The 17,627-nt window shown below is 37.3% G+C and overlaps 2 protein-coding genes across 6 annotated transcripts in view; one reads left to right on the forward strand and one right to left on the reverse strand.

Annotated features, from left to right (window-relative positions):
• Positions 1–17,627, forward strand: part of sash1a (SAM and SH3 domain containing 1a) — a 288,936-nt gene that overhangs the window by 42,328 nt on the left and 228,981 nt on the right. The gene's annotated exons all lie outside the window — the stretch shown is intronic.
• On the reverse strand, positions 224–3,205 carry LOC307135391 (uncharacterized protein). The gene is made up of 4 exons (XM_079831789.1): positions 3,024–3,205; positions 2,136–2,330; positions 1,978–2,057; positions 224–1,507 (listed from the first exon to the last, which is right to left on the reverse strand). Exons 1-4 carry the CDS (start codon positions 3,027–3,029, stop codon positions 1,066–1,068), a joined length of 723 nt encoding a protein of 240 aa, XP_079687915.1. The 5' UTR covers positions 3,030–3,205; the 3' UTR covers positions 224–1,065.

Below are 17,627 nucleotides of genomic sequence, written 5' to 3' on the forward strand. Positions count from 1 at the left end.
TAGTACCTCATGTTATTTATGCACTGCTGTACATTGCACATACTCTTTGAATATAAGTACTGAATCATTTGTATTTTATAAGTACTTTTGTTCATCGGTGCTTTCAAGCTATCTGTATAATAAACTGATTAATGTTTACATAATAAATAGTTACAATGATTTGACTTGTGTTAAATTTGCTTCATGTTGTTATGAACCATTACCTAAAAAAACAACAACAAAATAACATTCATAGGAAGGAACATGTAATTTAATGAATTAATAATATATACACACACTACAATATTTTCAGTACTATGAAATATAATATACATTACATGCCTCTCATTGATGTGTCAGAAACTGAAGGTGTAAAAAACAAACACCCAAACCCGGGAATGGACAAAAATATGTATCAGTTCCAGTTGTGTATAGATTTCTAAAAATGAACAATAAAACTTGAACCAAACATATGTACAAATATATATGAAATAATTAGAACTGACAGTAAGAGAAATATTTACAGAAGGTTGTTAAAGTGTGATAGATGTTAATAGCCTAATTATCTAGGTAAGCATGGAGGTAGCAATAAAAAAAGAAATGGTCTATTTTTTCTTTCATTGTTTTGGTCATTTCAATGTCTCTGGGAATCCTCTGAATAAACATGTCTTCCTGTGCGTAGACAACAAAGTCACACCAGTCCAAACCAGAAATCAACATCTGGCCCTGGATCTGCCAAAAGTATGCATGCGATTTTCTCAATGTGTGTCTACCCTCACTGATCTTAATATATGGGCAGTCAACATAGCTTGCTACATTGGGGCATTTAATTTCAACAAGGCCAAACACAGACTGTCCCTTTGGATCATACACAATGCCATCAGGTGATGACCCTATCCAGGGTGCGTCAGGGTGGATAAGGAAGCCACAGGGATAGTGGTTAACCTCCCTTGCTCTGCAGTATTCCTCTACTGCTGCAGGTTCCATGTCAAGCCCCCTCCGCATGTCTGCAGTCTGATGGCTAGGTCTCAGAAGCCTTTTTGCCAGATTTTCAGCAGAGCTCTGTGCCCTGGTGTGACAGACCTCTCAGAATTTGGAGGAGGTGATGCGGGGCCGCCTTAGTTGGTGCCACTCAATGCAGGAACTCTGCTCTTTTGTACCATAGGCAATTTTGTGTGCTGTCTCTAATGTTGTTTCCAGGGACATCATGTGGTGCTGCTGATGTTCAGTGCAGACAAAAGAGCAGGTAGAGGGCCCCAGCCTGTAACCATGAAGTGGGAGCTGTGGGAGAGAAGGAGCATCTGTGTGTGGACATGTTTTCGGCACTCTCTTTGCTGGCATGTGATAAGATAGCACGCTTCCTTCTTGCACTTTTCCAAATGCAGAGTCAACCAGAGGAACATTAATGTCCATAGCCATAGTTGTTATTAGCGGAGCCACATTACTTGGAAGATCACGGTACACTTCATCCACCCTGAGTGTGGAAAGTTCAGGCAGAGGTGAACTGACACCCTTATACAAGTTGCTCCTATGGAAAAGACAAAAAAAAAGAGCCATTAAGTTAGTTATACATAAGTTGTACCAACAAACTAAATTAATATAAATTAATGATTTTTATGTTAAAAAGTCTGAAGGGATGTTTTTGACTTTCTTGCTTGAACAACTGAGAGCATAAAATGCTAACAATGAATGTTGAAATGCAATGTATCACACGATTACTTTATCTGAGGTCTCACTGATATGATTACTACAGAAAAAGTCTTTAATGATTGTTTATTGTTTAGTTTATTTATTTGAACATGAAAAAAAAATGAATATACATAAAGCATACAAACCTACATATATACAATACAATTAAAATAACAAATAAGTAAGTACATGGACTTCTCAGTACAAGCTTCCAAAATTATTGTACATAACAGTAAAAACTATTTCCCATGTTCAAAAATGAGTAGGAAGAAGTTCAAGCCAACTTATGATAATATCAACAGTACTAACCTGATGCCTTCTACCAGTTTTCGTTCCTTGGGTCTGGCTGAAAGAATCACCATGTCATTGACCAGACCAGGTTTAACACCCTGCATGTAAACAAAAAAGGATATCAATAAACACACATTTTCATCAATTTAATCAAAGTACTCTTTTAGAAACGTTACCATGGTTCTTGGCTTATGCCACTTTTGTTCAGTCTCTGTGCAGCTGTGTGTTGGGGGAACAGAGGTGATACTCAGCTGGCAATAATGTGCAGTCTGGTACAACAGAGCTGCAACATGATTACACAAAGCTGTACCTGCCACACAGCTACACTGGCAGCTTTCTAGCTGTACAGGACGGGCATCCCTAAACACAATCTGTGAAAATACAAAAATATGTTACAATAGAATAAAAGTACAGTTTTTTAAAAGGAGAATGGATGAGTACAGTGAGAATGTTTACAAAGCAAAATAAAAAAAACAACTAAATTTGGGGGAGGTAAAAATTGTAGCCAAATTATTATTTATTATTATTGTTATTATTCTCACTCTACTCATTTAAATAACAAGGGACACAGAACGTGTGTCAAAGACGTAACAAAACAGAACTCAGTTTCTGTGAATCCCAGTGCTTAGCGTACATATTTAAATATTGATAAATATTCTAACACACCAGTGTTATTGATGGTATATGAATCAAAATATGTATTTAAAATAGCTTTTAGCAGAATCACATGCGATGATTCACAGAAACTTGATCTGACGAACGGAACCTGTCTCATAAACTAGCCTGCTCTGAACCTGCAGGATAACTTTCCCTTACACTCAAGCTGTGAGGCTTTTGGCTTTTCCTCATTGATCGGTAGCACTCAGCCCTAATGGTTACCTCTCCTGTGTTTGAATCCTTGTTTGAAACTGAGATTGACAATGGCGTTAGGAAAATGTACGTGATTGACACACAATATTAGACAGACCGAGACAGACACATACAATTTTCACTTACTGCGCTAGCGTTACATAGCATGCATGCTAAGGGAATATAAACACTACACGTCTAACGTTAAATCTTACCTTCATAATTATGAATGTAGCTTGAAACGTATAGCTTGAAGCCCTTCTCCTTCTTTGTTGTCGATGTATGACACAGTGTTTGGATTATTCGACTCACGTCGTTGACCGTCATCCTAGGTAGATCTTGAAGCGACCGGGTGAAAAACGCCATAGCTGCTATTGACGCTACGCGCACCGGAAGTGACCTAGCTGGCTGACTTGGAATGCGGAAGAGAGTGTGCATGAAGCCCATTAAGCCCACAGTTCTGATTGTTAATAAAGGCTGAGTGGAGAAGAAACTACCTGCCTAAGCAGCCATTAGAAATGAATGTGTAGACTTTTTTTCTTCTTATTTGGATTAAAAGACGATGCAAAATAAAAGTATTTTCGGTTGATGGTCCCTGCTGTGAATGTGTGTGTTTTTGTAAGCGTGTGATTTGTCTGTGTGTGTCTTTGTACTTTCACTCTTTGTCTCTCCTCTTTGACTGATAGGGTTTGAAGAGCTCAGCAGAAAGCAGACATTAGTCTTCTTTAAAACAGGCAGGGTAAAGAAGGAATCCAGACCTTTTGACTGCTTCATCCACATGTCTTGGTGCATTTGTTTGAGTGTCTGTCCCTATCTCATCTTGAGTCATTGTTTTATCTTTTTAAATGTAATGCTCTGGATCTGGATCAAATCAGGGAGATGTTAGAGTTTTTTTTTCCATTACACATCAGTGGAACATAAAATAACTATGGAATAGTTTCCCATAGAGGATGCTGTTATAGGTAACTTCCTGGAACATTTTAATTTAGGCTATTATTTCTGTAGCTTTCAATTTGTTATTTTTTATTTGATTGTTTACATGGCTCGAATAAAGAATTCCTAATTATGCCGCAATATTTACTTTAAAGACAAGCGGTTTAGGAGAACAGTCTATTATTTGAATGTAATGTGTTAATATTTATATTAACTAACAGACTAACAGACAGCAGATACATGGCTATCCCCATGTCACTCAAAGTGGCCATTCCCTTAATTATGCAGAACTTCAAGGCTTTATATAATGTAAACGAATGAGTTATAAAAAAATTCACCCCAAAATTAGCTGTATAGACCACATCCACAATTTGTACCAGGCTGTAAACATGTTTTTTTCTGCTGTAAAGTTGGGCATTTTAACATTGGGCTCAATGAGATTCTGCTCCCTTCTGGAGCATGTCCCTAGCGGCCAGTCGATGAATTGCAGTTTAAAGGGATAGTTCACCCAAAAACGAAAATGTGATGTTTTTCTGCTTACCCCTAAGGCATCCAAGATGTAGGTGTCTTCGTTTCTTCAGTAGAACAAAAATGAAGATTTTTAACTCCAACCATTGCTGTGTGTCACTCATATAATGCTTGTCGATGGGGTCGAATTCTATGTACATATTCTATAGATATATACATAGATACCTCATTAATGCCTGCGTGGATCATGGCGTGGATCGCTCGAATGAGGCATCTATGTATATATCTATGACCCAGCCAGAATTTTGACCTCACACACGGGAAGTGATGGCAGTCTGCAGTAGGGCTGTGCAATTAATCGAATTTCGATTTCGATTTCGATTTTGCCTCCCAACGATCACCAAAATAGTACAATCGAGAAAAAACGATTATTTTGCCTTGCGTTCTGAATGAAACGCGCACGCGCACATCCGCCCCTCTCGAACCCACAAATCTCTCTCAGGTCGTGAGTCTCGAGACTCGTGTGCATATCATCCGCTGGAATTTAAAAACTCGGCGCGAGTAAAGATGGCAGAAGGAGGGCAGTTACAGCAGCGTTTGGTGAGCAAAAAAGGCAAAACCAACTCCGTTGTCTGGGAACAGTTTGGCTTCGAGGAATCAGACGACGAGCAGAAACATGCTAAGATTTGCTACATGGCAGTGGCTGCAACGCAAGGGAACACCACGAATTTGTTTAACCACTTGAAAATTAAACAGAGTGACCTATGACAATCTAATAAAGAAACAAAAACTGACGAGAGCAGGGGAGCCGTGTAAACGTCCTTTTTTTCCTTCATATTTTTCAAATAATTCTCTCTTTGTAAACTTTGTTCAATACATGCGAGATTGCGAGTGCTGCCATATTTTCGAATATGACCAGTCGTTTTCACCGTCATCACCCGGGTTTAGTGCTTTAGGGTTTAGGTTTAGAATGAGAAGCCGCGCGCGCTGTGAGAAAATGTGTCTCTGTGTCATCCGAGAGCGCGCACACGTCTCTCAGCGCGCAAATATTGAGTTCTCTTTCAAGTCTTGCTCTTAAACGGACAAACTCACACAAAACGTATGTCAACATGTCCATCTTGATGAGTATCCTAGCAGACATAGTCTGTATATGCCTTAAGTGAACTTTATACAGTCGATAAAGAAGACGCGAGGTCTTAAAGGGGCAGTAGCCTTTACTGCTGTCTGTTTAATGTCAAACAACAAAAGACAAGGACATCACTCACCGCTCTTGATTGAATAGCTTTTGTAAGTTTAATAGGATTAATCTTTAATTTATGCACTCAAATATGCAATGTTATTTTACATTTGATACATTTCTGTACCTGAAAACTAATGTTAGACGTACATGAAAAGCATAGCCGAACCATATTGTTGATCTTATTTATTTGTGGTTATCATTTTTACGTGAATACTTTTATACTTTGATTTGAATATGTTATATTATTTATTTTAATAGTTCAAAAAGTACAACAAATGTTACAATTTCAATTGAATTGTTGAAAGGTGTATTTTTAATAAATACAACACATTCCCAAAGTCATGTGAAATAATCGTTACATAATCGTGATTTCAATATTGACCAAAATAATCGTGATTATGATTTTTTCCATAATCGAGCAGCCCTAGTCTGCAGAGCTGAAGCGTTCATCTGATATGAGGTGATATATTTGCATATACCGTTCGGTTTCTCTCAGAAACCGATCGTTTCATGTCTTAAGACATCAATGTGTCGTCACGAGCCGCGGGGTTTAATTTGAAGTTGTCTGTCCATGTTTTTTTTACTCTAATAGAATTAGTCTCCATTGACAAGCATTATATGAGTGACACACAACAACGGTTGGAGTTAAATATCTTCATTTATGTTCTACTGAAGAAACGAAGACACCTACATCTTGGATGCCTTAGGGGTAAGCAGAAAAACATCAAATTTTCGTTTTTGGGTGAACTATCCCTTTAAGTCACTTCCGTATTGGCTGCGGGAGGTTGCCGCTTGGGTTGAACTGCACTGGGGCAGGTCAAACATGACCTCAGGGCCTCACCCGATGAACACTGGTAAATGTTGATGTGAACTTGTTTTTCCATAATTACATCTTACTGCAGCTCTACAAACTTATATTGGAAAAAACATATATAGTCATTTTTGTTTAGATTATTCTATATTCCTGCATGGATAATACAGGAAGACTATGTTTAATACAGCACAAATGTTGCTACCAATTTGTTTAAAATAGTCGTCCGCCAGTCTTCCGCAGGAGTCAAGGGCTTATTATTGTCTTGTGAAGCCCCAGGACACCTCCAAAAGAAATCACTGTATTACAGTAATGAGAATCACCATGCAAGGTACAGGAACAGTGAAAGTAGAACATCAGGATGCAATATGGTAATTAGAATTGGAAGTTTATTCACATTTTGTCTTTAGCTGTGCTTTCCCAAGGCTGCATGCAGTGACATGTCTGAAGTAATTCTTTCTCAGTAGTAAAATGATTTCTCTGGATAAATTCACAGTGTTGATGGCTTCAACTGAGTGAACCCTTGAAGCATGAGAATGTCTGTCAAGACTAGTAGTTAGCCCAGGCACAGAATTCCATATTTGCATTTTCAGCTCCATCTACAGCAGATAACTGTTACCATTGTCTCTTACTATGGACAGCTTTATTATTAGGATCAAAAATATATTCATATTTTTAAACATTAAGTATGAAGTTTACAGTTGGGTGAGATGTGGTTTATTGATTTAAATATAAATAACAAGATTCCTGTAGTGCACTGTGGGTTGCAAACCAATGTTCTAATTATCCATCAATTTTTGTGTTTCATCGCATGAATGCTGAACTGATGTTGGAAGGCAAAATACCCTTCATTTCTGAGCAAAATGACAGGATGACAAAGCCCCTGCTCAGTGCTCTGGTTGGGTTGGGACAACATTCCTCTGGGCTCTTAAGGGGTCACAGAGGGAAAGGTCTATGTTGCTGACAGCACTCTAGAGAATAAAGAGAGAGCACTGTATCTTTATAGAAGAACAAGCAGACAGTTTTTGTAGGGAAGTATATATTGCTTATGAGGGAGATGTTTTTTGCCTGTGGTTCTGGGATGATGTTTGGTGCTCTCTTTCTTTTTGTTTTTATGGTTTGTGTGTCATGTGCTTGTACTAGCTACGAATGACTAGAAATCTTTTTCTCTTTCTCAGAAAAGAAAGGGGCTTCTTCATGCTGAGAGTTGTTCAGACATCTTGTTTTAATTTTAAAGCTTTCCTCTAGAGAGACTTACTGTATAGCCACTGGCTCCTGAATGACAAAACCCAAAACCACTGTTTCACCAAACTAGCACACTGCGCCAATCCAAAGACTGTGCATTCACTGGTTTTCATACCTTAATATTAATGTTAATATTACGATTTACATGCATACAACTATGCCAAGATATTCTTCATAACGGTTGGAGAGTATGCTATTGAATGCAAAAGGCTATGAAACACACTCTTTTATTTTTAAATCTTTTAACTTGAAATAATGTAAATATTAACTAATTTAATTAAAACACTTACGGGTAGGCTTTGGGTATTTCTCAATTAAATAAACATTTATATTTTATTATTTATTTATTTTTGTGGCAAAGTGATTTCTGCAGTCACTTTAGGAGAGCTTCAGTCTATTACTCATCCCCCTAAAATAATCGGTGATGATTGTCAGCGCACTTAATTGTTATTATGACTTGATTATTAATTTTTGCTGAAAGCAGTGACTGCTGTAAGCTATATGAGGTTTAAAATAACGTCAGTCGATGAACATTTATTTTGCATTTACAGTAAAGCAAGAAACATTCTTCTCAACATCTCGTACATAAAGGGCTGAGCTCCTTAAAGGTGTGGTCACATTTACTGTTGCTCTGTGAAGTTTCACCACATAATTCTGGACATTTCAATGGGAATCTCCACAATTGGGAGTTTTGAGTGAGGGCGAAAAATTTTCCCTTATAGATTTTGCATCTGGATCATATTGGTTACATGAATTTTCTGTGTTGACCAACAGAAAGCTGCTTGGTGTGCAAGTGACTTTTGTGTGAGCAATGCTTCATGCATCCCTATGCTATAGATGTAGCCATGTTTCTCACTGTGTCTTTATTTCATGATTTCCCTATATATATTTTTATTTTATTGAAAAAGTAATTCAGTTATCTCTCTCTTTCTTGGTGTTAGCTGTGGTTGCAAATATATACACATAGATGATGTGATGTTATCAACACATTAGATGCTGTGTACGCACTGCTCATTTAGTGTATTTATTGTATCATTTTTAAAATCTGTATTCGTTTTATTCATTGTTCAGATGGATTTAAAGGTTTATTGTAGGGATAATTGTCTGCATTTTGTGGGATTTCGGTATCTTCTTTCCCCCGCATTCAATTGAGCTGGGTTCTCTCCTTGCAGCACAGTGCTAATGTTTGTATGGGTATGGGTGTGTGTGTGTTTGTGAGTGTTTGTGTGTGTTAGTTCAGTAGATAAGATCGGTTTAGGGGGAAGTGAAGCCACCAGAGAATTATCAGCTTCTGCCGGTGCCAATATTTACCCTTTATCACACTAAAGAGACAATTCGGTGCCAAGCAAGGCTATTGACTGTGTGCATGTGACATGGGGTGGAACACCAGTTTTGTGCAAATATTAGATGGCACCCCACCCAAAAACTCCCCTCATTCTATTTCCATCTTCTGCTTCCATTAAAGGGGATGCAGCATTTCCACACACACTTTCACACAGTCATTGTGATATAACCAGGCAGTGTAATTGGAAATCTCTTCGGCCATTCTGTTTGCAAGCAGTAATATTCCTTTCATTCTCACATACACACTCACACACAATGAGTTATACAAACATTTATCATTTTTATTCTTATGAAAACCCACACTTTTCTACAGACTCTTGCATTTATGTTCTTTGCATGTGCTTAGTAATTTGACTTTTAGTTAAGTATTATGGTTAAACCAGACATTGCGAAAACAACACCGAAGTACAAACAGACATTGCAGTACTTCAGAAACTCTATCTTTCATTGACATCTTCGTCCTGACTCACAGGATAATGGACGTTCATCTTATTCTCAGAAATGGTTATTCAAATGGCAAATAAATGCCACCCTCGCATGTCACTAATGTACTAAATGTGTGCTAGCTTTCTTTTTTTTAATTGAATTCTAAGTCAGAGAGAGTGTGTTTATGTGTGTGTGTTTGTGTAAATATCACCTAGCTATTTTCAATGTGGATTACACACGTTTCCTTTCATATCACAAATAATACACACACACACATGCACGTTTCACACAGAGCCATACTTTGATCTATTGTGCTGCTCATTATGTGATATGCTTATTTTCAGCTTTTATAAGCAGTTACCACGGTAACATAACATGCTTTTTTGTGGGTACATGTGTTTGTAACTGTGTCTTTGAGTCATAATGTCTTTACACCATTGTGATCAGATGTTTTACGGGTTCATGAACTTGTGAGCAGATCTTTGATATTGTATTTTTTCCCTAAAGGGTGGCAGATTCTTCTGCGGCAGGTGTTTCTCGCTGTGGTGTTTGGTCTCTGTCTCCTAGGTGTAAATTATTCCAGAGGCCTCTCTTCTGGTTGTCTCTCACCACTTTGAGACACATCACACATATAAATGAGCAAATGTCCTGGGGTTAAGCCCATAATACTTCCTTCCAGAAGAACACAACCTTATACAGTTCATCATTACGGAGGACTCAGACCTGCCTGCTGTTTTTATGAGTTGGTATGTAGGAACAGGCATAGTCTCAGGCAATCTCTCCTGATAGCTTAGAAGAACAATCATGCATCCCTGTGTACTAGAGAATAATAGTTTTGTTTGTATACTGAGTCACATAATAGGGAATTTTTCAGAACGGAGCTCATTCTACACTTCACATTGAAATACTCACATTCAATAAGTGTGTGCTATAAAAACAGACTAACTGCACATTGCTGATCAAGAGAGACAAAGAGAGCCCTCGTTTAGGCTACAAGGACATAGTGGAAAATGTTTTATGGAGCTCTGAAGATCCGAGATGTGAGCATGCATCTACTTCACATTTGATCTTGTGTTCACTTCCATTCAAATGTGGGAGAACGGGTACCCTAGCATGTGTACAATTTTTGTCATGCTGTGTACTAAAGTTTTATATATTTGTACTCCAAATAAGAGTTTAGACCAATAGTGGAATATTGACTAAAAATGTTGATTAAAAATTGGGAATGGCTGTGGTAAAGGGGTGAAAAAAATCATTTCGAAGGATCTAGCGTGAACACATGTTAAGAATTCAGTAAAAGTCAAATTATATTAAAGCTGCTGTCCGTAACTACTTAATAAACAGAACTGCATTCGTCTTGCAGAAGAACATTGCAGCCGGAGCTACTTCTCTCTGTTTATGTCTATGGCGAGTCACGCAGGGACTGTGCTCCTCCGCAGCGGTTCCTACCAGTCTGGCCTGAAATAGTCCCAATATAAACAGTTATTATAAGTGTACCATAATGATTTATGGTAAGACAAAAACATGGTTTGGAAATTGGATTCATATTGTACATTCTCATTATATAATTTTTGTAAATCTTGAACAAATAAAAAGTTACAGACAGCAGCTTTAACAATAATAGGTGTGAAAGACGTAATGTCTAACAAAGTTAGTTAAATAATGTAGGGCTGGGTAAAAAAAAATGGATTTCTCGATTTTAATCGATTCTCACTTTCATGAACTGATATCGATTCTTAAATTCAAGATTATCCACAATAATCGATATCGAATCGAAATCGTAATCAAATCGAATCGAAAGCTTGTGAATGGATATCGAATCGAATCGTGAAATTAGTGTCAATACCCAGCCCTAAAATAATGTGTTACATATGCTTCGGTTATGTTGTGAGATTTGAACAACTGTTCTTAACTTTTCTATTTCTGGCATTTGTCAGTTGTGTCAATCCAAGCTAAGATAAAAAAAAATACAGTACTTGTATTTGCCTGCATTTTGGTGTCATTGAACATTGAACCGAACCGAACCATGGCTCAAAAACCGTGATGTGAACCGAACCGTGGCATTGGTTTATCGTTACACCCCTGTTAAAAACTGGATCCTATGAATTTTTGCATGGCATGAATTCTCTTCAATGGACAAGAAGTTTCTGACACAAATGTGATCCATTCACATCCAAATTTGTAGCCCTTAGAGATGGCTACTACTGATGTTAAACCCATTCTGTAATATGGGCCAGTTTGTCTTTCTCTGTCTCTTTCGCTCTCTTGAATTCTCTTTCTTTTCTCTTTTTCTCTAGTGTATGTGGGCTGTGGGAAAATGAGACTTGTGTCTTTGTCTCTGACACAAATGAAAAGCCCCATGATTTTAGCTGGCACCAATTATCAACGTGTCGTGTGTCAGACGGTGTCGGTAAAGGTCACACACTTTCGACCTTTTACTCCGCCTCCCATGAGTCATCAGTCATGAATCCTGTCGATACAGATCACAGAAACATCACAGTTGACTGATGTCATTCTGTTGAATTTCAGCCCTCGTTTGTTTATTTGCATGGTTTGTCTACTAGAAAAGGGACTGTTTTTTCTACATTGTAGAATATCTGTGTTTAATGAGTAAAGGCCGCTACATACTCCGCAAGAACAGAGAAAAAAGTTCTCGCTCCCAGGGCTGCGCAGCCCTGGTTTGGGAGTTCTCGCAGCTCATTCTCGACACATCGTCTGAGCAGAACTTTTTTCTTGTGGGTGTCCGAGAACTATTGTGTGATTGGTCAGAATTTTAAAGTGGGCGAGGTTTAATGCGGAGAAACGGAGATGTTCGGCACCTGCTTTTCTCGTGGAGTATGGAATGTACTGGACAGAACGAACTTTGCTATTGTTCTTGCCACCTCGAGAAACCGAAACAAATTTCTTTGTTCTTGCAGAGTATGTACTAAGCTTAAAACAACAGCATACCTGGCAGATTTCAATAAGAATGAATTGCATGCACTGATAGTGTTATTTATTTGCATGTGCTGCCTTTGTTGTTGTATTGCCAAAACAATTATGCCTACTGGAAGTCATTTTTTTAGCTGTTACCTTGCAGAATTCTTGCTGAACATAATTATGCTGAACATAATTTTGCTAAAGCACACTTGTCTGATATGTGTGGTTATAACGCTCCTTTCTATTGAATGATTGTGGGTCGTTAGTTGAAAAAGACACCAGATTTTGTGCTGAAAATACATGTTCAGTAAATTTGCCCTTCGGTTTTTGTCTTTCCCTCTTTTTGTCTTTCTTTCTCACACACAAGCTCACTCTTTGTTCTTTGCTTAATTTTCTCTTTTTGTTGTTTGTTTTTTCTTTGCTTGTTTGGGCTGTGCATGCAGGGAGAGTCGGTCCATTATGCAAATGACCTGGGAAATCAAAGCAATTTTGATTGTGTGTGATGGAGACATCAAGAGTGTGAGAGACCAGCCCTGGGCTTCCTAATTAATGTGGGCACAGCCTTTCTTCTTTACTTTTTCTCTCTCTCCCTCTCTCCCTCTCTCTTTCTCTTTTCACTCTGCTCTCTGCAAACACGCACACATGCACGCAAGCACACACATGCAAACACACGCACGCGCACACACAGCAGGTCTTAAGAAGTGTAGTCTAATATGTTATGACAGAGTTGAGGGTCATCATTTTTTTTATTATTCTGGTCTAGTGTTCTTGTCACGGTGGAGCTTTGAACACCATAGGCCTAGATTCCAGCTTCATATGCACATATCAAGTGTCTGTGTTTTTTTATTTGTACTTTCAGCTTTCAGATTTGTACTTTCTTTTTGTCCCGTTTGATATGATGTGTCCTCTACCAACTCAACGAGGCCTGATGCGGCATGTTTACGTCCATGGTGATGTGACATACAGTACATAGCCATTCACAACTTTGGTGCCAGTACGATTAAAACAATACTTTAATGCCTTAAATAATTAAATTAAAACATAGAATTGATCAAAAGGGACATAAAGACATTTATAATGTGACAACAGATAATTCAAATAAATGCTTTTGAAAATTTTATTCATCAATGAATCCTAAAAGAAAGTATCACGGTTTGCACAAAAAATATTAGGCAGCGCAACGTTGATGATGAATGTTTTCAAATCAGCATATTGATTAATGATAATGATTTATGAAGGATGTGACACTGAAGACTGGAGTTATGGCTGCTGAAAATTCAGCTTTGCCATCACGAATAAAATGCATTTTAAATTATATTAAAATAGAAAAGAGTTATTTTAAATTGTAATAGTACAAACAGTATTATTTTTTTTTTTTACTGTATTTTTGAATAAAGCCTGGGTGAGCATTAGAGACTTCTTTCAGAAACATTAGAAATCTTACCCATCCCAAGTTTTTTTAAACGATAGTGTATGTAGATTGATTTTGGCATTGACCGTCCTATAAGGAAAGCATAATTGTTGATTATTATTAGGGGTCGACCGATATGTGTTTTTCAGGGTTTTTCTTCTAGTAGTTTCTTCGAATAGAAGCTATTTTGAAGAATGTGGGTAACCAAACAGTTGCTGGTCCCCAGTGACTTGAGAAATTAATACAGGTTTGGAGCAACATGAGAGCGAGTAAATAATTACAGAATTTTCATTTTTGGGTGAACTATTCCTTTAAGGGCAACGGCGACTTCAAAACTGCTCTTCAGAATCCTATGGGTGACGTCACGAACATTACGTTCATATTTTTTTTACAGTCTATGGTTCTGACAGACGTGGCTGCATCAGAGCCAAATAGCGCATTTCAAAATGTAATTATTTTATAGGCAAATCGATTTAGAAAATTACGATAACTATAAAAATGCTTAATATTGGCACAGATAATCAGTCAAACCCTTGAAATGAGTTATGTACGTACATAACCATGATCTGCTGTCCCAAAGTATGTTTTTCATAGCAGTATCCAGCATGACCTTTTTGAGTTCCTTGTGTATGTTCCTTTGGAGCACACTCACAGCAATGTAGGTGTGTGCCAAATGTTGACTTCGTCTGTTTGGCTTCCTGAGGCAACTCACATGCTTCATTCACTTGACTCAATCAGACAGATAAACATACACTCTGAGGGGAATAAGGCAATTGTTTTGCCTTATGCAATATTTAATCGCCATCTCTCATTTATCCTCTTGTGAACCAAACTTATGTTCAAGAGTTTATCTCTCCCACACAAACACACAGAACATTTAGAGTTTCTAGCCCCTGCTTAATATTTGTTTGTTCATTGGATAATGAGAGCACATCTGGAGCTAAATACCAGCCTCATTTACAGATCTGGAGTTAAATGCCAAACCCGTACTCTCATTATGTCATGTTTCATTTGGTGTATGTGCATGGGTTTATGTCTTTGTGTATCTGTGTGTGCTGATGAACATTTGTGGTATAGTTACTCATTAATTTAGGCCTTTTTTAGTACTTATTAGTCTGCTTCCTGTATTTATTTCTGATCTCAGGTGCTTTCTGATCTCCGAATTAAATCTATCAAGATAAGTTTAGTAAATTAGTTACTATTTGGTAATGACATGAGACGAGTCACGGTTAAACAAGGGCCACAGTTTTAGCCTCACTGTCATTTTTCATTTTAATTGCACAGATGAAAGTGCAACACACACATTGAATGCTAGATGAATGCTGTGTTCCACTGATTTATGTGTGGGGTTTAGAGACAAAGCTTCCAATATTCATCTTCATTAAGATGGAAGGAGATTTATTTAGTACTAAGCATAAACACACACACACACAGACGATCTTGGTGGTCCAGAGCTAGAGTATCTTGGATCTTGCACTATGTTCTGTTAAGGTTTTTATTTGAGGCGCAATTATCATATTGACACATCATGCTCAATTATATTATAGGCCTCCCTTTCCTTAGTGAACTACTGCAATAGTCCAGTTTTAAAATGCTTAAAGGGGCTATATGCAACTTTTTCCCCAAAATAAACGTAACAATAGCCTTTTTATTTTACCATTTATGACTCAAACATCTCCTGATGAGCATACTGACACCTTGTCCGCTCACAGTGGGTGCACCTATAAGCCTGTATCCTATTTTTCCTATTTTCTGGCGGGTCGTCTTTTCCCGCGCTGTCTGCGGATGTGACGTCACCACCGCTGCGAGAGCGAGCAGAAAATAAGAGCAGTTCTGTTTTTTGGCCACAGGTGTCAGTCGCGAGTTTAAATTTCAGAAAAACGCATATAGCCCCTTTAAGGACATGTGATCTACAGTAGTGCAGCGTGCCTATACTGTACCATGTTCATACATTTATCAGAGAGATGGAAATATAGGGTTGATATAGATGGAAGCAGCTTTTAATGAAGGAGGAAGTTAGCAGACCTGCTGGGATTAAATGAGCCTTTCATCTGACAGAAGGCTCCGCTGCTGTAGGTCTCACTTCAGCACTTGCTCTGTACCTATTGAATCCAATGACAGGAAACTGTGGTGTCATCACTACTTTTTCCCAGCAGTGGAATCATTCTGTTGAAAAACAAAAGCTAAAATTTGTAATTATCTGGCATTGTGTAGACTTACTAGAAGATTATAGGATTTGTCTTAAAATCTTTTGATCATGTGTCGTTCAGTAAAATTGAAAGAAGTCAGAGTGTTATTTTATTCTACCAAGCCAAAATGTATAATGTCTGGGCTTACATACTGTATCTGTATAACTTAGAAACTGGGCCACCAATATTTTCAGTTTTTCAATGGCCAACATGTGACAATGATATCTAGAGAGCAGGGCGATGATATGATGAAGTACTGAATATATTATATTATTTATTTATTTATTTACTAATGCATTATTAAAATATTATTAACATTATAGTTAATACACTGTGAACTAACATGAACAAACCATGAAAAGTTGTATTTTTATTAACTAACGTTAACAAAGATTTACTAATGCTGAACAGAGGTGTCATGGTTAGTTTATGTTAACTAATGCATTAACGAATGTTAACTAATACAACCTTATTGTAAAGTGTTGCCAGAACATTCGAAAAAAAACTACTGAGATGTGCGAGGCTAGTCGACTAGTCGATTAAACAATGCTACTTCTAGTCGACTATATTTTTAAATTACCATCATGTTAATGATAAAAAAAAAATATTAATATATTATTAGGAAAACAAAAACATTTTGTTTTGCCTTTACGACGCGTTCAGAAAAAATGTCCACCTGGAAAGATGAGCAAGGTGAGGGAGAATTTTGAAAGCCTACAAAAAACATTTCCATTTTCTTCTATGCAATGTCAAACTAATAACTAAGCTTGCTTATAGGATTGTTATACTACAAGTTATGAGAGACAATACGGTATGAAATTTGATATCGGATTAAAGAAGAAACACTATGAATAAAACTTACTTGACTCTTGAACAGTGGCTATATCAACATCTTAACGAAGAGAATACACCTAAATAATGTATAGTTGTCAGTACACATACAAATCTCAAAATAATCTGTAACTATAATCATATTTCTACCAGTCCTGAGGATCTACATTATTGGAGTGGTAGGGTATTCCGCTTTCATTCTCCATTCACAGTGAGTTTCTATTATAAATCATCTCCCATTGTATACTGATTTACTACTGGCTCCACAATGTCAAAACTATAAAGTTTTATGCCATTTTTTATGATTAGGGTTCTTCACTGTACCAGATGTCACTTGGTGCTTGACTTCATGAATATGCAATGACTTCCAATAGAAGCTGGACACTTTGTTTTTAGGGTGGTTGATAGTGGGAAGCTTAGTGGCTTTGCTAAAATGCTGGTTTGTAATGGACTTTGGTTGTAAAGTTCAGTTACTCTCATCTCCTGCTGAGAGCAAACAAGTAAAGGGGGGAAGAGATAATGCGGGGAAAAATAACAAGACAAAATAACAGTGTGATTGTGGATGAAAAGTTTGTAAATAGAGGAGCAGGGAATGTTGGTTTGATTCAAATTTGTGTTTATTATATGTATTTGCGCTGTATGTCTTTGGGGAAAACTGGGCTATCTTTACATTTTGTGAGGCATTACCTTCGACCCATTATCATACAATAAACATTGAGAGCAAAAAGCAAACATGAAACAAAAACAGTGTGTAAGCACAGAATGTTGTGATTGGCCAATCAGGATTGAGTATCCCATAGAACTGTGTAATATTGCAAATTCAGTTATATTATTTTCTTTAATGGTGACTGACATGACGTCTTATTGAATATTATTTAAAGAAAAAAAAAGTATTAATTTTAGAATGAGTTCTTTATTGAATGTTCTTTGATGGTTTGTTTCAGCAGCAGTCATCTTGTCTCTGAGTTTAGAGGATTATGTTAGTGTAATTTACAGTCTCAG

This window comes from Gobio gobio (genome assembly GCF_949357685.1).
Source record: "Gobio gobio genome assembly, chromosome: 12".
Lineage (NCBI taxonomy): Eukaryota > Metazoa > Chordata > Actinopteri > Cypriniformes > Gobionidae > Gobio > Gobio gobio.